The 24,940-nt window shown below is 38.2% G+C and overlaps 1 protein-coding gene across 1 annotated transcript in view; it reads left to right on the top strand.

The window, feature by feature from the left end:
• The window catches only part of CYTH3 (cytohesin 3), a 125,591-nt gene that overhangs the window by 84,470 nt on the left and 16,181 nt on the right, over positions 1–24,940 (top strand). The window contains exon 9 of the mRNA XM_018571864.1: positions 1,333–1,444. Coding sequence (XP_018427366.1) covers positions 1,333–1,444 — 112 coding nt within the window. The remainder of the gene's footprint in view (positions 1–1,332; positions 1,445–24,940) is intronic.

Raw genomic sequence — 24,940 nt, 5'->3', positions numbered from 1 at the left:
ATTTCTCTGGCTGCTAGCTCATGTGGTCCAAGCCTTCCTTCATTGGGAACCTTGATGTGGTATACAGACACCACAATATTTTATACTTTTCATTGGCTCCATGATTGTTCCGGGTGATTGAGTAACTAGATAGTGAAGCCAGGACAGGGATGAAAGTCTACAGAATGCATCCTAAAACCAAGCTGGCAACGGAAGCTCCCATTTTTTATTTATTTTTTATATTCTTACAGGTTCATGTCTGCTAACCATACACTCTGGTAATTTTTTTGCAATATGCTCTGCCTTCAACCAGTTTAAAAAAAAAAAAAGTCTGCCAAACAGATCAAGGCAACTCAACATCAATAGTTTAAACGTTTCACATTTTCAATTGACACTATTGGTGGTTGGTTGTTTTGATTGGCTAAGTCATATTCATGATTGATAGCTGGTTGAAAATTGAAATCACTAGATAATTTCTGGCCGTATGGCCAGCTGGTAGTTTTCTAATAATTTCAACCACCATCACCCAGCAATCGATCTAAAAAACTATTGAATGGATAAGTACAAGCTACTACTATATACAGTGTGTGTGTGTGTGTGTGTGTGTGTATGTATATATATATATATATATCAAAACTCCCCATCACCTGGCATCCAAGGAAACTGGGGAAAAAGAAAATCGAAAACATATTTTTTTGCCAGTGGCTTGATGCACATTAAAAAATAGTTGGTTGCTTGGTGCACATTTTATTATTATTATTTATCTAAACTTATTTAGTTGATAATGAAATTCTTTGTTTACATTTTGCTGCCTGCCAGCGGCTAGATTCCATGGTCGGCAGCCAAATGTGTTTACGATTAACTCAAGCAACCAGAAACTACAGTTCTTCGGCACCTACCGTGTGTGTGTGTATAATATATATATTAATTTAGTGTGTGTAACTATTTATATAATAAGTATATGACATAGATGATGGTGGGTTGCCTCGATCCATCCATTGATGCTTCTTGAAATTGTTTTGGGGAATTGCTAGAAAATGTAATTGTGTGTGGGGCAAGTGTTAAGCGTACTATACAATTTACTTGCACCATTCCTGTAGGTCTACCATCTACCACCATAGTGCTCATATTACTTATTACAGTTTTAGTAAATATAAAAGGTGATTTTGCAAAAATTGTAAAATCAGATTGTATAGTATGGCCAGCTTTAGCGTTGACCTTCATTTTGGTCTAGTTTTTATTGGCAACATCTCCATTTTGTTAGGCTGTAGTAATTGAAAATCACTGCTGTTATGTTTAAACATGCACCTGAACATTTTGAAAAAATACTTATTTTTGTTTTTTTCTCTACAGAATTTATATGATAGTATTAAGAATGAACCCTTCAAAATCCCAGAAGACGATGGGAACGACCTGACACACACGTTCTTCAACCCTGACAGAGAGGGCTGGCTTCTAAAATTAGGTCAGTTGAATGACAATGTGCGTGTGTGGTCTGAATTTTCTGTTGTTGCATATTAGGCTACCTTCACTTAAAAAAGACGTATAGTTTTTTTTTTTCACACTGAAGAATGTCTTCTACAAAAGTAAAAGTTTGTTTGAAACTTCCTTCTTTTGAAAGCCTCCTTCAGGAGAAGGTATGCTGATGTATTTCTAGTATGTTAATTAAAATGTGAAAAAGATAGTTTACAAGCTATTCTTTTAATATGTTTTATAAATATGTATATTATTATATCTGTTATTATAATGTAATGTTATACACTTCAGTTTTATTTTCCTTACCTTGTGCTTAAAAAGAAGGAAAAAAAGTCTACTTTGCAGGTGCAGTCATTCTGTCAGTAGATTTTGGGAAGCAGCAGCTCAATTAAAATGTTGAATTATATGTTTCAATCATGTTCTTTTCCCACTAGAAGCTTGCCCTCGATCTGGAGATTGAGTTCATTGAAGCGAATATTGAGGCAGACGATTCATGCATTGCTAAGCTGCTCGATAATTATCTCAGCTCATTACATTCCAAGCCACAGTAACAGAGCTCAGCAATTTGACTTGCTACAGCATAGTCCAACATCACCAACTCACACTGGAGCAAATGAGTCTTGAGAGCACCATATATTTTGTGCTCACAACGCAACACCTTGGCTTCTAGTTTATAACATTTTTTTTCTTTCTGGTTATTACATTTTTTTTGAGCATTTACTTTCTGTGTTTCAACTAAACTGTGGATAAACTGGATCCATGGATGGATTGAACCAAAGCAATGGTCACTTTTATGCAGTGAAGATGGATTTCAACAGTTACAAGTCAGTTGTGATCATCATGTGTTAAGGTCATGTGACATTGTTCAGTTTGTTCAATTCATTTAAGATATTGGGTAAGACGAGGATTTTTTTTTTCTGAACTTTTTTGGCTTGTTCTTAGCATTTTATGAGTTGCACTGAATGGCCTCTGTTTACAAAGCTAAAGCTTAATCATGAGCTTGTAGTTTTTCTAGTCCATCTTGATGACACCCTTAACCTCAAAGAGAAGATGCCATCAACCTGAATAAACAAGAAATAAAGGGTTTTAAAAGTCCTGCCCTATTACCCCTCTTCAGTGTTTTACTGCCAATGAGGGTAGCACTGGTGCAGCAGGTTAACTACAGTCTTACCTTCCTTGGGGGGTAGTTCTCTCTTGCTGAAGTCTCCTCAGTGGGGCGAACACTTGCTGGTGTAAACTCAAGGTTGGAAGTGGGGTTTAAAGAAACATATCTGGACTGTATGCAACAGAAACTCTATAGGAGGCTGTCCGGAACTTGCACATTATGTTTATCGTGATATTATTACTGAAGGTGAGATAGAGTAACATTTCCCAGCACTGTGGTTCTTGGGTGAGTTTTTGGTGATAAAATAGGTTCCGCATGTCCATGAGTAATATCTCTGGGTAGGAGGAAAGCATGTTCAAAGCCTGAAAACGGCAGTGCCAAAAGCTAGGCCCTCTGGGGATTGATAGGATCATATGAATCTACTCTTCTAATTAACTGTTAACAGTTTATCGCTTTTGACAGGATTTTGAGATATTGATTTTCCCCTCCATATACCTGTTATCTTATGTATAGAACAATCGTGCTTGAAGCCTTCCGTGTGCTTACAAGGTACAAGACATGGCAATCTTGTTTTCAGTGAAAGCCTTCAGTTTGAATTGGCTAAATACATTCCAGGTGCAAGAGTCACCCCAGCCAGCCTGTCCCCAGCCAGCAGCTGCAGAGTTGGGACACTTGCTCTTTGTATGGAAGCAGTGGTCTCATTGCAGAAGTCTGACATGCCCCCTACTGAGCCAAAACTATAGCTTTGCAATCAGAAAAGCTCTGTCCCCTCTGATTGGAAAGCTCTGACTTGGTATGGAGCATGCTGGACCTCTGCAAAGAGATCATTGCTTTCCCACAGAAAGCAAGGATCCCACTCTGAAGCATAAAGGGGAAACAAAAAGGAGGAAGAAGCGATTCTTCCTCCTTTTTGTTTCTCCTTTAGTACAAACGTCGGACACCCCGGTCGGCACACACCAGGAGCAGCACACCAGCATTGAAATCAATCCATACTCTGAATCATACTGCCTGGATGCAGTGTTTTTTTTTTTTTTACTCAGGCTAGGCTGATTTTTAAAGGAAACAAACTGTAAGACTTTGTACGCCTTTTGTTTTGATGCTCCTGGAATGTATATAGCCGGTTTTAAATGGAAGTTGAATTTGGCTTTAAGTACAAGAGTGATACTTGGTGTAGGTACTCTTGAGATATTATTCATTGTTTATTATCCAATTAACATAAAAAGTTGGCTATAGGCAGTAGATTCATATCACCTCATAAGACAATCCACCTTACCACAAACAGTTCAAGGAGAAAACTGAAGTAACCAAAGCCAGAAACCAGAATTCACTTTGTTAAAGTTGGTCCATCACAAGATGGATTTGAATGCGTTGCTGTGGCTACTGCATTTTTATCCTTGCACTAGGCAGCAGTCCTGTCTGGGAAAGGTATTTTACTTAGAGTTAGCATGCTTGTATAGATGATTCTGTGTTTGAGCATAAGGGGTTTGCGGCTGAAGAACTTGCCAGCTGTATTTTCGTCACTTTTAACCTTAGACTTCATGGCTGTTGGATGAACAAGCAGAACATCCATTGCATGTGTTCACCCCACTCTCCAATGCCACTCATAATGCCATCGCAAGTTAGTGGCCCACCTGGAGAAAGGATGCATCTAAATGCCTGCACACAGCCTAAATGTTGTATGAAATGCATAGGTCAATGTAAAGTAGAGGTGCACCGAAATGGGAATTTTAAAATCGAAACGAAACCTTTAGAAAAAGAGATTGAGAACACAAAGTCCTCAATCTTTTTCTGTGTCCCCTGTTATCAATGAACAGGAATCCTCTGAGTGTTCCTGTTCATTGATAACATGAGAACATTATTTGTTTACTATAACTACAATTATGAATAAATGGGGTGATGTAAATCACTTCCATTCATTCATAATTGAGGATATAGTACACATACCATATCCTCCAATTATGTACAAACTGAGTGTTTGTACCTTGCTCTTCTCTGTGACACGCTGTCACAGGAGGCTGATCGAGCGGTGTAGAGAGGAAAGCCCAGCCTCCTGTGACAGCGCTGTCTCCGCCCACACACCGCTCTGCCGGACTGTGATAGGCGGCAGAGCGGTGTGGGAGGAGACGCCGGCCGCTCACAGCGCTGTCCACCGCAGCGCTCGCCCAGCTGTCACTTTCTCTTTTCCCCGCTGGGACATAGAGCAGCGCCCAGCGGGGAGGAAGGAAATCAGGGATGCGCCGATGTATCGGCAGGAAAATTGCACTTTCGGCATTATGCCAAAAGTGCCATTTTCGCCCGATATATCGATGCATCCCTAATGTAAAGCACTGAAAGGATTAAGTGCTTGTTTTTGCCTAGGTTAAGAAATAACAAAGTTATGCTCACCTGAAGCTCCGAGCTGTCACAGCGCTCCCTCCTGCCTGTCTCCTCTTGTGCTGCAGCATTGGAATTTTCCCCAACGTCCTCACATCCTATATGCTGTGTATAGACCTAATAATTTACAAGACCTTAGACCACTGCAGATAAGGGGGAGAGGCTCTATGGACCAGTCTAAGAACAAGCCAGCTGAGAACATCAGGTGACAAAAACGTGCAGTTATTCCTTGCAGTGTGGGGGTACCCTCACTGCAAGGGTTAATAAAAAAAATGCTCCTGGAGTGCGTCCTAAAGTATGTGTGTCTCTATAACATGTAGGCAGAAGAAATAATTGTATGCATGGTAATCAGAGTTAACCAGTTATAATTATGTAATAAATACATATTATAAGGGGGACAGGCTCAGCTAGTAGTGGCAGCGATAGATAATGCAGGAGACTCAGACACCCAGGAAAAATCCAAGCAAGTTTGTCTTTCACAACAAACAATACTCTGCGTGTCCAAGCAACTAATTGATCTTATGTCAGTTCCTGACTAACAGGATGTCCCCTAATGGGTTCCCCAAAACAAACAGGCAGCACATGCACATTGTTTTTGCGTTCTGTCAGCAGTCAGCCTTTTTACCCAGCAGCAGACTCACAGCAGAGAGAATGAGGGAGAGAGATAGAGACCCGAGCAGAAGTCATAATTGAGGTCTGCTTAACATAAAATGTGGACCTTCGACTGGATGATTTATGCCAGCCAAAGCCCTACAAAGCCAGGATCCAAACCCAAAGGTTCCAGGACCCAAACCAGAAACTAAGATCTGAGAAAACAACAAAGTTTGTTTCCCCCATAGCAGACACAAATCCTGGAGCTCCGCACCATCTGTAGGCAACAAACATAGGTGACCTGCTCCTCCCAGCCAGGGCCTCACAGTATGTAAATACACTCACTGGCCACTTTATTATATAGTACCGGGTTGGACCCCTCTTGTCTTCAGAACTGCTTTAATTTTTCGTGACATTGATTCAACAAAGTGATGGAAACATTAAGTTTGGGCCATACTGACATGATAGCATCACACAGTTGCTGCAGATTTGTCGGGTGCACATCCATGATGCGAAGCTCCATCACTCTGAACCGTTAATACAAGGCAGGATGTATCCATGCTTTCATGTTGATTACATCAAATTCAGACCCGACCATCCGAATGTCGCTACAGACCAAACCATCCGAATGTCACTACAGAAATCGAGACTCATCAGACCAGGGAATGTTTTTCCAATCTTCTATTTTATAATTGTGGTGAGCCCTTGCAAACTGTAGCCTCAGTTTCCTGTTCTTAGCTGGCAGAAGTGGCACTCAGTGTGGACTTCTGTGGCTGTGCCCATCTGCTTCAAGGTTCAATGTGTTGTGTGTTTAGAGTTGGTATTCTGCATACCTCGGATGTAACGAGTGGTTATTTGAGATACTGTTGCCTTTCTATCAGCTTGAACCAGTCTGGCCATTCTCCTCTGACCTCTGGCATCAACAACGTATTCTTGCCCAGAGAGCTGCCACTCACTAGATATTTTCTCTTTTTCAGACCATTCTCTGTAAACCCTAAAGATGGTTGTGTATGCAAATCCCAGTAGATCAGCATTTGCTGAAATACTCAAACCAGCCTGTCAGGCACCAACAACCATGCCATGTTCAAAGTCACTTAAATCCCCTTTCTTCCCCATTCTGATGCTTGGTTTGAACTTCAGCAGACCTTCTTGACCATGTCTACATGCCCAAATGTATTGAGTTACTGTCATGTGATTGGCTGATTTAGATATTTGTGTTAACGAACAGTTGAAGAGCTGTACCTAATAAAGCGGCCAGTGAGTGTATATTCCTGTGTGCCTATTTCCATTAGAGACCAGTAAATATGAACCTGTAAGAAGTAAACTTTATTTGTTGATAATCCTGAGATGAAGGTCTTTATTGTAGGTGATATATGGCCATGACATAATGTACAGTGGTTCTGATATCATCTGACTGTAATGGGTGCAAGCAGTGTCTTTGTAGTCCACTGACCAAAAAGAAGCAAGTGCCCCACAGCTTTGCTTTAGTTAACTGAACTTTGTGACTTACTGATGTGACACAAGGCAGAGCAGATGCTCAATTTTTTTCTTAGTACTAAAGTGTGCCAATGACTGTGTTTAGTTGTTGCCAGGATGTTCGTTGAGCCTTTGAATATGATTATTGGAGGTGTTTCTCTGCCTAACCCTTTTATGTATGTGTTCTTCCTCAGAAGTTGTCCTCCTAACTATTATTCTTACCAATAAAGTCTTTAGGGTTCCAAGTCCAAGGAGGACATTTTTTTTGTGAATTTATTGAAAATAACTATTAAAAATGCCCTTTTTCTCTCAGATGTGGGTTTAAACATCTATTTTTAGCTTGTATTACAAATTGCCCACCACTAACCCATACCTGAGATTAGTAGTGTTTCAGCAATTTAAATCTGTCTTCTCACATTTTTCTATTAGTACCTATTTTGATTAAAGCCTAGTCATAATACACATTTTTATTGAGAGGAGATGCTTATGTGTGTTGAAAATGGTTACTGTTATTCAGTCTGCTTGTTGAGAGGATGCATGTCAGACCTCTGACTTGGCACTCAACTGTACCATCAAATGTTTATATGCATATGGTGACGTATTTTCCTTCTGTAGATTGCACTTGCACAAGTGAAGTTTTATTTACCCTTTATTCTACAGAATGTTTGCCTTCATAATTGGAGGAAATATGTTCCACCAAAATTCATCTTTCGGATCCTGTTAGGTCAAGGGTGTTACAGGGAAAATGAAGTTCAAATAACAAAAGTAATTCTTATTCCTGGACGGTCTATGATAATACAGTGATTTCTTTTCTGTAATATGTTTGGGGTTCTTCGCTGTCCATGGGCTTTAATACTAAGAAAAAAAACGGAGATGGTGTTGTAGGTCAGGGCTTTTTAGCTCTTCCCATCCCATTACGTAGGTGACATCATCTTCCAGGTTAAGGGTGTCATCATGGAAGATTACTGAATTGAAAAAAAAATACCACTAAGTCCTTTTTTTTATATTTTACAGTATTTTTGTATATAATTATCTATTTGTTAAAAGACCTTTTCTGGCAGCTACAAATCATTCTTTTTTTTTTCTTTCAACAAACCTCCCCGGAAATGAATACCAGTTCTTTTTATTGACATCCATTTTCATTGTGCCAGCTCACAGAACTACTCGGTTCTTTGCTGTTTTGTAATTGGCTCTTTTAACTGATAGAAATGTTGATAGTCAGTTGGCCAAATGAATCCCAAAACAGGATGTCTGTTAAATGCACCATGGAACAGTTGTCAGATGAGTATTTGCATCTGTTTTCAAAGGCCATTGGCTCGAAAGCACCAGAAATGATCCCTTCACTCATGATATTCCATGTTTCTTGTTTTTGTGTGTTTTTAGCACAGTATTTTTTAAGTTTCTTATTATTTTGTCTTGGGTATCTGTCATATTTCTCTCTCTATTTGATCGTGAATGATTACACAAAGGCTACAAGCCTTATACCAAACCTTTCAAGCAAAATATTTGTCTTCTATGAGGGAATCAAGTTAGAAACTCTGGCTATAATTTATATATAATAGTAGGGCTGCAGCTAACGCTTATTTTTATAATTGATTCGTTGCCCGATTATTTTTTTCAGTTAATCGATTGGTTGTAGTCAAATACAAATTCTCGCTCCCTTCCCCTCTCGCTCCCTTCCCCTCTCGCTCCCTTCCCTATATTGGGGCTGCAACAACTAATCGCTGATCGATAATGAGAATCGTTGCCAACTATTCTCATTATCGATTATAATCGATTAGTTGTTGCAGACTTATATAATAGGTTATGTACAAGCCAGTAAATAAACTAATGCTCAGTAGGAGGTTGTGGAACATATTAAATCTACTTAGGTGGATGTCGCATATATTTTATACTACTAAAATCCCTGTGCACTTTTTTATTTTTATTTGAGCAGGTATCTGTGGCCCATATAAAATGTAATTTTTGTAGGAATGTAGTATATTAAATGTACACTGTAAACATGAATAGGTTATAAGAAGCTTAGCTGAAATTCTGTAATATCTGACTAAGCTGTAGTGCACATGACCAGATAATTTTTTCTGTAACCTTTTTCATTCCCATGTTTGCCGAGATGGCAGATTTGTTGCCACTGTTTTCTTAGTTTTTGTAAAAGAATCATCTCTGCTAGTTATAGTTTTTTTTATGTGCTACACGGTACAATTACCATTTGGTAACTATTTTGAATAAAATCAGTTAAAGTATGGAGGTTGCCATTGCTAATCTTTCCTTCTGAAATGACTTGCTCCTAGCTGCCATGCTGATCTTGTTGCTTCAGACTTCAGTACTATCCTGGCACAAGTGTGCAGATCAGTTCTGACCTCGCTTTAATCGTGTTGATCTGCATACCTGCTTTACCTTCAACTAGGATGTATTAAATCCAGAGACTATAAGGTCAACAATGACAACCTTTGTTTCTCTCGGTACAGGTTTAGTATAGTGAAATGTTCAAAATGTATCTGTTTCATTCTTGTTATATGTGGAATTCTATCTTGAAGAATAGTTTTAACTGCTAGTTAGGATATTTATCATTTTTTGCGGTTTATTTTACTGAATGACCTAAATAAAGTTAAAATACTTTTTCAGCTTTTTTTTTTTTTTATGATTAGTGATCTCTGTTTGCTTTTGTCTTGTGTATATTGTGCGTGCAGTGTAAATTACATTCAGTGGCCAGTTTATTAGGTACATCTATTTAGTACTTGATAAAACCTTCAGAATAACTGGAATTTTCCATGGCATGGAAGTGTCCCTTAGCATTTTGGTTCATAATAATTTGATAGCATCACACTGTTCCAGCAGATTTGCTGGATCCATGCTGACACTGGTCTCTGCACTTTGGGAAAACATTCTTATCTGAAGAATTTAGGTTTCTGTTGCAAGTTTTCTGTTGTACAGTTATGCTGACCGTAGCCTCATTTTCCTTTTCCTAGCTGATGGAACTATTACCTGGAGTGCTTTTGTGCTACTAAAGCTGCAGAAAACCACTTCAGAGGCATTCTTTCTCTTACAGTTGTAGAGATAATGTGATTACATTATGTTTATTGTGTACCTATTCCATTTGGTTTCTTGATATCTTGCCAACTGGTGACCACTGTGTTAGGTACATTGAATGTTTTTGCTTGGAAATCTACACACCATTTGTGTGATATGTTTCCTTCTTGATAATTTGGAGTCCCTGCCTTCAATTTAAAACGTGTTTCTAAGGTGGGGGAATCCATATTCTTTTTTTGACCTCCACCTGCTTGAATATACTGCATCGTTTATGTGTCTGATTTGCACTGAATGGCACTTGCATATGCTGCATCTTCAGTCAGGTGAGTTCATCTATCTGACAAAAACTGTCCACATTACTTACCTCTGCTCATTTCAGGTCTCAGGGAAATCAACTATAACAGCTACTGGAATCTCAATAGTCAAAGCAATTTCATTCTAACAGCCTCCTGTATGTGCCCAACTTGCTATTAAGCTTAGCATCCACTGTGAAAGCTTGACAGTTTGGTCTAAGCACATGGCCACACAAGTAAACTCCTATACTTCTCCTGTGTTTGCCAAAAGCTGTTTTTATATATTCCCCAGATTTTATGGTAATCCAGAATAAATATTCCACACATACGCAGTGCACAACCTCAAACTAAGCATGTTATAAAACTAATTCAGAAGGTCAGAGGAAACTAAAGTACTAAAAAAAACTTCTAGAGATGAGTTGTCAAGCCAATTCCTAGACCTATGGGAAACAGTTGTGCGCTGTATGTCAGTTTCTTGTCCTGCATTTTTTAATGAAGCAGCAAATTAGGAGATTGTATATATCATCTGTTTGGCAGCTATTAGAATCATCAGCATCTGTCTGCAAAGTATATTTGTCTTCCTAGTAGACATTTATATGGTGGAACCCATAACTGAAGCCTTGAACTGACGCAGGGAACTCTTAGTGCAAGATGTTAAGTAAAAGGCAAAGCTCAGGATTTTACACCTTCGGGAAGCACAATCTCATAGATCTCCATCTAAGCTTACTGTGCATCATGATCTTTCAGAACTCTCACTGCAAGAGATCAACACTAAATGAAAGCCTTATAGAGGTCCGTGCAAATCTGGAAGAAACTAAAATATGATGCTCCATGGCTAGAAGATTGAAAGCTCTTGACCAGGTCAATGGTCCTTAAATGAGCAATGAAGGAATGATTTGGACTCATTCCAGCAGAACTGGAAGATCTGATTGAATACTCCAGGGAATATGTGCTAAACTATGTTGTATGCAATGCTGTGGAACTAATCTTAGTACAGACCTGCTACTAGCAACACTGTTCTGGTGCACAATTCTGAGACCTCTGTGCTGCAAATGCCTGCTAACTTCTTTGAATCAGCCACACAGGTGTGCTCACACACTACCAGATATTGGTTTCTACTAATAGTCTTTTGACTTTTAGAGGAATGTCATTGTTTAAGCTACAGTTGGAAAAACACAGCCTAATCCTCTAGTAACCTCATTTTTGTCATGATACTCGTATACAATTTCATCCTCTAAAAGTTTGACATTGGCCTTAGAATCACAAGGTCTCGAGATCACCCTTTAAAACAGGGATGAGGAATCTGCACGTTTTGTTTAAACCTACAAAAGCGCTGAAAAAATTGACAATGCTTTATTTAAGAGACTAAAGACTTTTTCAAAAATAACTAACAAGGACAATAACAAGCTAGAAAACTGACCTTCTGACACCAACAACCTGTCAGGCACCAACAACCATGCCATGTTCAAAGTCACTTAAATCCCCTTTCTTCCCCATTCTGATGCTTGGTTTGAACTTCAGCAGACCTTCTTGACCATGTCTACATGCCCAAATGTATTGAGTTACTGTCATGTGATTGGCTGATTTAGATATTTGTGTTAACGAACAGTTGAAGAGCTGTACCTAATAAAGCGGCCAGTGAGTGTATATTCCTGTGTGCCTATTTCCATTAGAGACCAGTAAATATGAACCTGTAAGAAGTAAACTTTATTTGTTGATAATCCTGAGATGAAGGTCTTTATTGTAGGTGATATATGGCCATGACATAATGTACAGTGGTTCTGATATCATCTGACTGTAATGGGTGCAAGCAGTGTCTTTGTAGTCCACTGACCAAAAAGAAGCAAGTGCCCCACAGCTTTGCTTTAGTTAACTGAACTTTGTGACTTACTGATGTGACACAAGGCAGAGCAGATGCTCAATTTTTTTCTTAGTACTAAAGTGTGCCAATGACTGTGTTTAGTTGTTGCCAGGATGTTCGTTGAGCCTTTGAATATGATTATTGGAGGTGTTTCTCTGCCTAACCCTTTTATGTATGTGTTCTTCCTCAGAAGTTGTCCTCCTAACTATTATTCTTACCAATAAAGTCTTTAGGGTTCCAAGTCCAAGGAGGACATTTTTTTTGTGAATTTATTGAAAATAACTATTAAAAATGCCCTTTTTCTCTCAGATGTGGGTTTAAACATCTATTTTTAGCTTGTATTACAAATTGCCCACCACTAACCCATACCTTTATTTGAGAGACTAAAGACTTTTTCAAAAATAACTAACAAGGACAATAACAAGCTAGAAAACTGACCTTCTGATGGAGCTAGAGTTGGAAAAGGCAAATCCTCATCTGCCAGGACTAAGCTACTTGGACACTGTCCATGGCATAAATCCAGTGGTATCAAATCAGCCATCAAGCTTTTAGGAGAAATGGGCAGCACAGAGCAGAAAATACAAAATGGAAAATAAAGTATCCTTCCTTTTGACTCTCATACTTTTGCAGGTTTACTAACCTAAGAGCAATCGTAGCTTCATCTTAAATGAATTCAACTTGCCCACATAGTTGGTTTTTTTTATGTTTTAAGTACGATAACACAGCTGCATACTATATACACTTAAGGGGAACCGTAACTGTTAAAAAATACAGACACTCAGCTTGCCATATCCTCTTCAGGTGATCATAATACTTCTGGTGGGAGAACTAATGATCCTCATTATTGATGCCGAGTTCACAGTAAGCCACACCTCCCTAAAATTTGTGGTCTGACTTTGCAAGAACATAATGAGCTTCAAAAATATGGAACATTATATGGGTGCTATATCTTCTCAAGGATCTTTTGCCAAAGATCACTATCCTCATTCCTTTGGCTCTTTTTACTCAGAAACTGGGGACTGTACCTGGTCCACCTAGAGACTTTTCAGCAGGAAATCTATGCCAGAGTCAAAGGAAACATCTACAACCCCTGGCCAATTACTTGAGTAAAAGGGTGAAAGAAGCAATATCTCGCTCTTCTGTAAGGACATAGGAAATTATCTAGTCTATTGTTTAATCTGTGAATGGGAGACAATGTCCTATGTGAAGCTGAAAAAAATAAACTGGCCCTTAACATTTAGATTTTTCATACCGATTATGGTATGATACATGTAGAGATGACGGTTTCAAGACAATGATCCAAAAAGACTTTCATTTGACCCGTCACTGAAATTGTATTGCTCTTACCCCTTGGGAATGAACATTGCATCATCTGCACTTAAAGTAGAAGTCTAATGTCGCCCTAAGAAAATAATATGCTCAGGACACACCAAACATTGCAGTGAGGGGTTAGTTGAGAAGTCATGGTCTTCTGCCCAGTTTGATCAAATCTGGCCATGCTGCTTTGTCCTATCCTTTTAACAAGTTTTTTGTTCGCCCATCTACACCTACTCTCTGCAGTGTTTTTTGTTTTGATTTGTTTTTTATCATACTCTGCAGGTTCTAGATACTATAGAGTATAAAAATCCTAAGAGTGCAACAGATTCTGAAATGCTACAACTATCATGACTCTCGATAACATTCCAAGTTAAAAGTTGCTTAGCTCATTTCCTAATTTTTCTGTTGGAGCAAATACTCAATCTCCTGACTGTCTGCAAGTTTTATGGATTGGGTTGCAAATACGCAAATCACTGTTTGGCTATTTTCTGATAATGAGCATGTGTACCTAATAATGTGGCCACTGTGTGTATGCTGTTCTGTTCTAATATGTTTTATGAAAAAGGTACAAGATCTACCTTGAAACATGTTTCTATGGTGCATTTGACAGAACTCTTTCTTATGATTGGCTGGCTCTATCAGTATTTTTTTAAAGGAGAAGTCCTTTCAAGTAAACCTTGGAAATGGCTGTGCACAAATTACTTTACACAGTTTCAAAACAGAATTTGGCTGGAAGGAATAACTGTCTGCAGTTTGGTGGTTGATCTTATAGGCTACTACTCGCCTACAGAATGCGCCTCGTGAGCTGAAACATAAGAAAATGGTGACCATTCACCAAGTTCTACTGCGTCTCAAATATAATCAGTGATAAATCCATCCAATATCACATTTTTTTCAGAAATGGTAGGCTGAATTTTCGTTACTATTTTAGCTACAAGGTACTTAATTTTTGACTGAAGTCATAAGTAAAAGTTTAACTAATTATATTATAAAGGACACATAAGGTACATACTTGTTAACATTGTAAATGCTTTGGAATGACAAAATCTAAAGGGAGCCTGTTATGAGAGAAAGGTGTAGGCTGTCATTGATGAGCACTTCAGTACTTTCAATCTTTGGCCTGGAAAAAGTAGGTAGTTTAGGACGTCTGATTTTTATTTTACTTCTCAGATCTAAATACTTATTCTAGATTAGCAATTAAGATGGTATTACAGCCAATGGGTCAGTATAACAACCAGGCAAATGTCATTTTTAGAAAGATGAGCAATGTAATCCCCATATTTCACTCCAAATTTTTTTTTTTAGATTGTTTTAGCCCTAAAGGGGATTTTATTCTGTACAGCTGATCTACAGTTAATAAATCCACTGATGAAAACTGCGGTTTGGTGTGCCATACAAGCCAGGGCCACCGGCAAATGTGTCACCAAGAATGATGGGCAGTGAGACATTTCAATCCTTTAAACCAAAGGACCACTCCATATTCTTGCATGCAACCTGCAACCAATAGCGCCACATGTGCTGCAGTAATTTGAATTTGTGTCTCTTTTGCACAGATTTTCCCAAAAAAGTATTGTATTCCACACAGTAAGCTTTTCATGGCCCAAACCTCACCTAATCCTCACATAGAGAGTCCAAATCAAGCCTTATATGCCAACCCATATTAGTCTCCTCCTAGTTATTCTAATATAACTATCCTTTGCTACTTGATGAAAGTAAATATATCTCAAGGAGAATACAGATATGTTTACATGCACATTCGGTAAAGGGATTGTGTAAATAGTTTGGTTGGTGTTATGGCCAGAGCTGTTTCACTTACTGGTGCCAATATTTCACTATTTATATAGCTCTCTGTCTGCTGTTCACTTCACCCAGGTCCAGCTAACCTTTCTCGAGCCTTGTCACAAGACATGTGCCACTAAGAGGAGGTTTATCAGTTTGTTGCACAACAGGGCAGACCAAAGCAAGGAGCAGTAAGACAGATTTGCTGAATGTGAGTAAGAGCTAAAGCCCTTAATTCAGTAAAATGCATGCTCCCTGTGAAGGGCTCATGCTCTAAATCACAGGGGGCATGTCAGACAGCAGCAGAGAGGGCCACGGCTTAGAAAGTTCAGCTCTGCTGCATGATGGCGGAGATCAGGTTTTTTTGTTTTGTTTTGCTATGGCTGTAGGTTGCTTTACCATCTATATGAATGGTAAGACTCTGCTGTTATACTCTACAAAGAAAGCATTGGGAGAGTTTTAGTCTAGGGTTCAATTGGGCTGTAAGAATTTTATACATTTTAGTTGTCTGAGGTTTATTATATGTTCTTATTGGAGAAGGTTTAAACTACCTATTGCCAATAACCTTATGTCTCTATTCAACAACAATTATTTTTGAGGTAGCATTTATCCACAGGCTGCTTCATTTACACATTCCTTCCTCAACTCTGAGTAAGCGCTAGAGCCCTCCACCCAGCAAAACTCATTGTCTCTGCTGAGTGGAGGGCTTTGGCTCTGACTCCAACGGGGTTTGTATCCTGTCTCCTGGCATGAAAAAAAAGAAGCTTGTCCCCCTGGCTTTGCTGCATGAAAACAGGGGACAGGTTTTTTTTTTTCTTTTTTACTATGGCTCTGGTCTGCTTTACCATCTATTTAAATGGTAAGACTCTGCTCACTTAGCATTATACTATACAAGGAAGCAATGGAAGTGTTTAGAGCTTATTGGGGCTGTAAGAATTTTATACTTCTGTTTTCCTTGGCCCAAAGGTTTATTATATATTTTTCATGGAAAAGAAGGTCGAAGATGATATAATGAAAACTGCCTTTTTCAATTGATCTTATGTCTCTATTCAACAGATATTCTTTTTGTGGGCTTTTACAAGCCATTTACATTTAAGGCTAAATTCCCAAGTGGCCCACAGTACATTTACTTGAGTGCCCAATAATGACTGAAGTGTTATATTTAATGGCAGATATTTTAAATGGACTTGAGAGCTTCCTAGTAAGGACAAAAAAAAATGTAAGCTAAGCTGTAAATATCCCACATGTTATCTCATGGATGGGTGAGCCTGAGAAATATATTCTCATAATTAGGCTACACAGCCCCTGCAGTCACATTTTTGCATACTAACTTGGTTATCACTTGTATAATGATTTTATCTTCAAAGGAAACACTTCATATCAGATTTTTAATAATTAAAAGATTCTTAGCAGCTCTTATGTTAAATTCAAAGAGTTTATTAGTATTTTTAACACACTGTGGCACCCCTGACTGTCTTTCAGAACATTGCTGACTTAAGTCTGTTTAATGGTTAGCTGCACCTCATTGATGTTTAACATACTGAAACAAAATGGCCACAAAAACTTCAAATCCTGTACAACACCATTCTACCCCTATATGTCTTTGACAATTACGGAATGGGGAGGGGATATTCATGTTTATATTGATGCAAGGGAGTAGAACTATTTTACAGTCACTGATGTATTTTTGTAATTAGTATGGATAACAGGAGAAAGTAATAAGGCTCCAAAACTATAATTTCTTATAAAAGGCATTTCAAAGGGCCCATATAAAAGCAACAAAGTAGAATTAAGGGATTTCTAAGATGCTGAATTTACAAATTTCAAGTTCTACCTTAAACATACCTTACGGTGAAAATTACAGTGCATAAACAACCACAAATAAAATCACATATTTATTAAATCTCACTAAAAGCATATAAAGGTATGTTTAATAGCAAGCATGATACCCTCTAAAAGTGATACATCAAGGTACATATACACGTATCAGCCATAGCATTATGACCACTTGCCTTATATTGAGTAGGTCCCCCTTTTGCCGCCAAAACAGCCCTGACCTGTCGATGTATGGCCTCCACTAGACCTCTGAAGGTATGCTGTCGGTAGCAGGTCTTTTAAGTCCTGTAGCTTGCAAAGTGGGGCCTCCATGGATTGGATTTGTTTTTCTAGCACATCCCACAGATCCTCGATTTAGCTTAAGATCCATAAATATGAAGGCCAAGTCCAAAGTTGCCTAAATCCTTACGCTTGCCCATTTTTTCTGCTTCCAACACATCAACTTCAGGGACAAATTTTTTATTTGCTGCCTAATATATCTCAAGCACTTCCAGGTGCCATTGTAATTAGATAATCAAATTATATTCACTTCATCTCTCAGTGGTCATAATGTTATGGCTGATTGGTGTATAATATAACATTCAAAATGCTTCAGAATATACACTGACAAAGGTGTGTATAAACAGGCATATAACCCTTTTGAATATTTTTTTTTTTTTTTTTAAGAAGCTGTAGTGGATCCAAATCCATGTGTGTAATCTAAATCCAATAGTCATTGTCATCACTACTGATGGAATAGGGTTATGATGAGGTTCTCAACACCAATCTGTGTTGTTCCATCATGAATTGCATTAATATGTTATCAGTGTTATATGAAGACTTATGCATTTTAGTTTGCATACATTCTAACACAGTATTATAAAGTAAATTCTGAAACTACTTTCGTTCTCAATTTGGAGAGGGTTTAGGAATAGTTGTTTTTAGCTTTGAACAACAAAGTATCAATAAATGCTTTGAAATAAGAGGGTAATTTAATTTCTATAGTAGCTTGATTCAAAGCACAACAATCCGTAGTAAGGAAACAAACTAACTGATCATGCTACATAAAAATGATATCTAATTGGTTGCTATGGATTACTGCACTTTAAATGTCTTCACCTTCTTGAATAAATCGACATTGATGTTTTTGTAACTGAATGTTAACTTTTTACACTGCTTTTATGGCAGTAATGGACCATTACAGTCTTAGAAAGGCCTTTGAGTTATAATTACAATCTAGTTGGTGTCTCATAGATGTAAACCATAGAACCTGCCAGTCCAAATAAACTAGTGAGATCACTGAGGCTGAAGTCACCAAGGCCACAAAATGGCTTCTCCCTCTGTGGTTTCATTTTGACATGTGAACGGAAATGTAGATTAAGCTATGAATCTATTCACTCAAAATGAATAAACTTTCTCGATTGTCCTTCCCTTTTTGAACAGTATTGCCTTTGATGGGTTTGCTTTTCAGCAAGGATAATGCATTAATCAACAAACAGTGATTATTTTTGTATGTCTTTTAATTTCTCCATATTATCTGTGAGTTTGTATTGGTTTGGTTTGGCTATGATTTTTAATAAGTGGTTTAAATGTGCCTTCTTGTTTTCCTTATGGCCTATGACCTTTCACCTTTCTGTTCTGTGACTGGCTGTCTCTGCTTATTCTGCGTTAGGAGGTACGTACACAAATGCTTCCAGCCACACACTTTTAGTTATTCATTCACCTTTTTTTTTTGTTGCTACTATAATTTTTATTTTGCATTTAAAAATAAAAATAATCACAGAATGGTGTTTTTTTTTTCTGTTCTTCCCACATAACCACCATTTTGCATTTTATTTTTGGTTGAATAATCTTCCTGATTCTTCTGCCAAGCTTTGATTCTCTAATAACAAAGGGAGAAATTTACCAGTCACTGATCAGGGTACGGTATAGATCTGCAGTCTTTTCTAGAGACTCTGAGGCATTAGGTCTCTAGTCAGCTCATCTCTGAAACCACAAAGTGACTACTGCTCTCAAGGCTAATTCCTCAGGAAGTCAAAGTGCCATGGACTAAATATGATCCCCCTGAGGGAAAGCAGCAATAACTGTGTTGTTGAGTGTATCTGTTTGCAGTATATGAGGAGTCTGGTAAATATATTTCAAAATAAATTTTTACTGCTAACCTTTCATTTTCTCATTGCCAGTTAACGCATAAACCAATCAATCATTTAACATAGTCTGCAGAAGCAATTCTCATAAAGTAGTATGCTATATGTTCTGATGTAATATGTGAAGTGTATTTTAAGCGGTTGTCTGCATAGTAGATTCATAGAAACATGGATGGGTCTCTAGAACTGGGGAGGGTCCAGTTTAACTGGAAATCCCCCTATACTTAAAACTAATTTCTCAAGGGCTCCTTCCAAACCTACAATCTACACTGCTAAATGAACTGCAGTCTGTCCGTTAAGATAATGTCCACTGTTTCATGTAGAGAACCATTACATTTTATTATACCCAGTCACGTGCAAAAAAAGTTAAAACAAAAACAGGATTTTTTTTATTGCACCTGATTGGTTGATAGCAGTCAGCGCAACTAAATTGCATTCACTAAGCTTTGTGAACATGTTTTCTTTACTCCAATGGTATATCAGCCACACTGTGTGTGCCCTCCTCACCTTGGACTCATAAAAGTTGTTTGATAGTACTAAAGAAGAGTTGGTTGCTATTAAAAGGGGTTACATTGACATCATATTATTATTATTATTAATAATATTTATTATCCCGTTCAACTTTCTTTGATCAGTCTAAAAACACCACTTACCTTTATTCTGTCCGCAGACATCCAGTGGAACAGATAAATAAGTCGATTGCATTAGTTGTTATCTCTAGGATTTATATCTCTGGGTTAACATGTAATGATCTTAAGGTTCCTATTGTATGTACTAGCAGGTCAAACTAGATGATAGTGTTCTATCCTCAATAAAAGCTGGACTGTAGGAAATACTCAGTCAAGGCTTTATAATCAGTTCTAAGTTGAGCAGCACAAAATTATTGCAGTATTTTTATTAATACTTGTATTAATAGTAGATCAACGTCCTTTCTTTGGAGCATGGAATAATTATAGACTGTTATACACAATCAGACACACACTCGCTCACTTTAAAATTGATTGGTTCAATACAGAAACAGCAATGCCCATCTGGGAATCTGATCAAATGTACTCTTTCTGTGACCCCTGCAGCCTGTTTACCTAATCACAGACTGGATAAACCTGCATTGGTGTTCACCCTTCTTTCCTTGGCTTACAACGTTGTATTTCAGTGAGGGTGAAGTCTGATCATACACTAGTTATGCACTGTATGTATTACAGGGCATCCCCTATAACATGCATATAAAGGCTGCTTTACGTTTACTGTCAGCCTTTGCTGTTGGCAATTCACCCTGTTGCTCTTTACCAATTAGCTGATTGATAAAGAGAAGGTCCTTCAACTATTTAGTACCTCGTCAGAAGTGTCTTAAGAAAGAATGCTGTTTATAGCAACCAAACTGTTTTAGTCTTCCAATGGAACCATTAAAAAGCACCCATTGGTTGGTATGGGCAGTGGTGCCTCCTCCAGACATTCTGAATCGGGAGGTTTGTTATCCTTAATTTTAACCAAAAAAATGTACATGTGATTATACTTTTCAGGTCAGCCACCTAATGCATTGTGCCAAGCCATGCATTTTTGTGCCCACAAAGGAAGGAAGTTAAGAATCTGAAAGTCAGCTGTTGGCAGTGTGTATAATTTTGCTGAACGTTGGACAGCTATTTTAAAATAACAGAGACTGAATGTATCCAAGGCACAGCGTTTTATAAACCAGCAGAAGGGGATACAGGATACTGAGTGGAGGCCATTCTCCTCTATACTGAAGTGTAATGCTGTGTATCTGGCCAAGCTGTTCAGCATTAGGCTAAGCTGCATTTGCTCTTCCAATGAATGCTTTCCATGCATGCTCCTCTGGTCACTAAATTCCCTTAGGAGATCAAATGTGTGTGTGTGTGTGTGTGTGGTTTTTTTTGTCCTCCAAATGTTAATGAATAAATCATTTGATGCTCGGTGTTAGTCATGATTTTCACTGGCAGATTAGCAGGTGGATTGAGTTACATTTAACACAGCCACCTTCTCTTTCCAACTCCCTTCTTCACTTAACACTTTAGAAAATCAAAATGGGACTCTTCTTTAACTGGCTGTCAGAAAATGCATGTCTTTATATACTATTCAGTAACCACAAAATACGCTTTATGTGCAGACCTTGAGCAAATGGAACATATACTGTATGACATATACTGTATGACTGCAAAGACAGGTCTATTATGCTGGCCAGAGACATATAATCACATTTACATTGTTGATGCTTCCTTGCTTGAATCCCCAATGCAACGATGTTGCAACAGGGAAAGCACACTGCATGCGGAGAGCATCCAGTGACTACAGCATCTTGGGAACAGGACAGGGCACAGATAGATATGGAAAAAGGCAGGCAGAAGGCAAATTACTAGTCCCCAGTATTGCCTGTGTACTCCCCATAGCTAACTTTGTTTCCTATTATTGACTTACCATGCCTTGATCTGCACCATGTCTGTGTAGAGGGCAGCTATATTGCGCGAGGCAGGGCTTGACTTCCTAATGACAGAGTCTCTAGCAAAGAGAACAGATTGTACACTACAGATATGCAATCTGGACAGGAGTGCCTAGACGCACTCCATTTCATTCCAGGAAACAATTGTTTTCTGAATTCAAGACAAAATGTACATTTGTGAGGATACTGCTTGGGCACAAGTAACATTTCTAGATGTTCTATATAACATAGTATATCTTTACTTTTTTGAGTTGAGGTCTACCTTAAAGCCAGTTACAGCCAAAAAATTTTTTGTAGATAGCGGGGAAGGGTTAGAAGCTTTTTGTAGCTGCCTGTGCTTCCATTAGAGCGCTTTAGTTCCTGTTTCTGGGACAGGGTGGTTCTTATCCTTTTCAACTATATCCAAAAATAGAAATATCTGGAGTTAAACTCCAAATATATGGAGTTTAACTCATGTGATGGCTGACATAGAGGTCTGTGACGAGGGACGCCGGAGCCCGACGAGTAGCTACCCGGCCGGCCATTGTAATTAAACGGTCGGCTGGGAGCTTTACATACAAGCGATCAGGTGTCTCTAGAGATGCCTGATCGCTTGTATTAGCAGTGGCTGTCACTGCCGTTGCCGGTCCCGAGATCCACTGTGCCTGGTGCGGCCGGGACCAGCACGGCTGCTCTGTGACAAGTGATCAAAGTGAGGTCGGTACGCGATCTCCCTCTGATCTCCTCTCCTGTCCCCGAATGCAGGAAGTGATGTATATTACATCACTTCCACATTCTGCTGTCACTCTCCAGCTTCAGATGCTGTGGAGAAGTTGGTGAAGCAGATCTTGGAGACCCCTGATGTCTCCATAAAGAGGAGCTGTCATGTAAATTGGCTATCACATAGGGGGCTTCTTATCCCCCTATGCAATGGCAATAAAGTTATGTGTAAAAAAATAAATAAGAGTGATAAAAAAATTAAAGAAGCATACATTTTTTTAAACAAATACAACATTTTTTTTTAAAGTCCCCTGCGCCCCACATACACACGTAAACATGCGCCGGGTGCGCCTGTGTGTGAAAATGACAATTGTGCCTATTTTGCCGCACCTGTTTATATATCGCCGCGAATGTCCTGAGTGTGAGCAATAATTTTAGGGCTATTAATCACTGATAACACTAAACTGATGAGCAGTAAAGGCGTTTAAAGCGCCGCCTATGGCCAATTTTCGGTGTGTGGCAGTTTTTTGTGATTTATCGTGTGCAATTTTAAGGCTTGACATGTTTGATATCTATTTACCCGATGTGACCCTTTTATATTTTACCAAAAATATGGGTAAAAATAAATGTTTTTTAACATAACGTAGGGAAAAAAAATTTCCCCCCGGAATTTACGGTACTTTTTTCATTATGTAGTAAAAAATAACCCCCCCAGTGGTGATTAGATACCTCCAAAAGAAAGCTCTGTGTGTCCCTAAAAAATGTTAACATAAATGGCAAGGCTATAGTTCGGTCATGCTGACTGGTGACAGCCTAAAATTTTTCAAGCCCTGATTATGAGCCACAAATGTGATCCTATTATCTCTGTAGCTCATAACAATTACATACTCTTTTTAAATATAAAATAATCCACATGACAACTTATCCAGATGTTGCTAAGACTAAAATATTTTTAACAGTGTTTATTGGAATTGTTTTGTTTTTTGATCTGATTGCTCTGACCAGAACAGAAGGTCATCTAACTCTTGTTGCTTTTAATCTACCACAGCAGTGATTAATTTCAGTCCTTGTTTCATTTACATGGAATTTAATTGCAGTAGATCCAATTATAATAAAACCATAATCTTGTATGGATTTTAGTGTAATTATGTTACAGTGTTGAGGATGGGCAAACAGAGACCTATAAGATGAATAAAGCCCAAAGGAGGGTGATAAGACAAGCTAAGATCTTCACGATGCATTAGATTTTAAGTCTATAGCAGATATTCCATTCTAAGACACATTTTACTTTGAGGAGCCAACAGTCAATAATATTGCTGTTCATGAGTGTAGAACCATGTATCGCTCTTAAAATATGGTTAATACAGGATATGAGTATTACAATTAGAGTAACAGAAAATAGAGCTTTTGTCAATGAGAACATTCACGTTCTTATTTGTAATTATAAATGTCAATAGAACCATATTGGTTGCTATAGGCAACACTTCCATTTTGTCTTTTGGTCTGTTTTTATTCCAGCTACATCTTAGTACCCTAAAGAGTAAATGTGTTCAATTCGCTTCAGGTCTATCAGAAAATATTACCATAAATTTTGGTAAACTTCAAATTCTGTTTTCTTATCCTCAAAACTTTCCTTATTACAAGAATAGATCAGTCTGAAAGTGGCAGACATTATATAGGGACATAATTATGTAAGAAGGCACAGAAAATATTTGGCCACAGCTGCCAGTAAGTTTGTTTGGTAAGGGAGAGCAAGTATTCTGACTAGTTTCTATGGACAGCAACAGATGTTCATATCATGCATTTTAATACATTAGCCTTCTTTCAAATCATTACAAAAAAAAATAGGATGAACTGAGAAAATGACAAGAATAATCTGGCTGCTGTGGGCAATACAGAATAGAGGTGGCCATAGACATGAGATCATTCTTACCCAATATGATAGAAGGTTTTTGCATTTGCTGCTGATGGGAATATCTAGAAAGGTAAATAGTAATTGGACCTTGTCCGATCACTTTTGGTACCCTCAAGATAAATCTGTTCTGAAGGCTTTAACATGTGTGTCCCTTTAGCTTAAAGAGTAACATTTCCCTTATCTTCAAAATGTTTAGTATTGACAATCTCCAAATACTTGCAGGCTTTTAATTTTTTGAGGACTTGTGGGTGTAAGACAATTTGATTCAGATGCTTCATTAACTTTTTTTAACCTAACTTTTTCTGGGCCCTATCAGTATTGTGCCAGCATTCTCAGATTTTAGTATCTGCTGCAAGACCAGATTTCTGGGGGATTTGTCTTGCCCTATTCATTTTGCATTTATGCTGTCTTATTTTACAACCTGTTAATCTAAATTGACTTTGAAGGATCCTTCAAGAGTATTAACATTCCTCACTCACTAATGAATCCTAGATACCAGTTTTTATTCCTTTTGCCACATTTGAAGATTTAGAATCTGATTCGCTTTGCTCTTTTATACATGCCAAGGAATAGATTGTACCCTGCCAACGGCCTTCTAATGGAAAAGTGCAACAGATTGGTGCAGGTGGAGA

The sequence above is a fragment of the Nanorana parkeri genome, unplaced genomic scaffold (genome assembly GCF_000935625.1).
Source record: "Nanorana parkeri isolate BGI_ZX_2015 unplaced genomic scaffold, ASM93562v1 scaffold3, whole genome shotgun sequence".
NCBI classification, from domain to species: domain Eukaryota; kingdom Metazoa; phylum Chordata; class Amphibia; order Anura; family Dicroglossidae; genus Nanorana; species Nanorana parkeri.
This window is presented reverse-complemented; position numbering and strand designations above follow the sequence as displayed.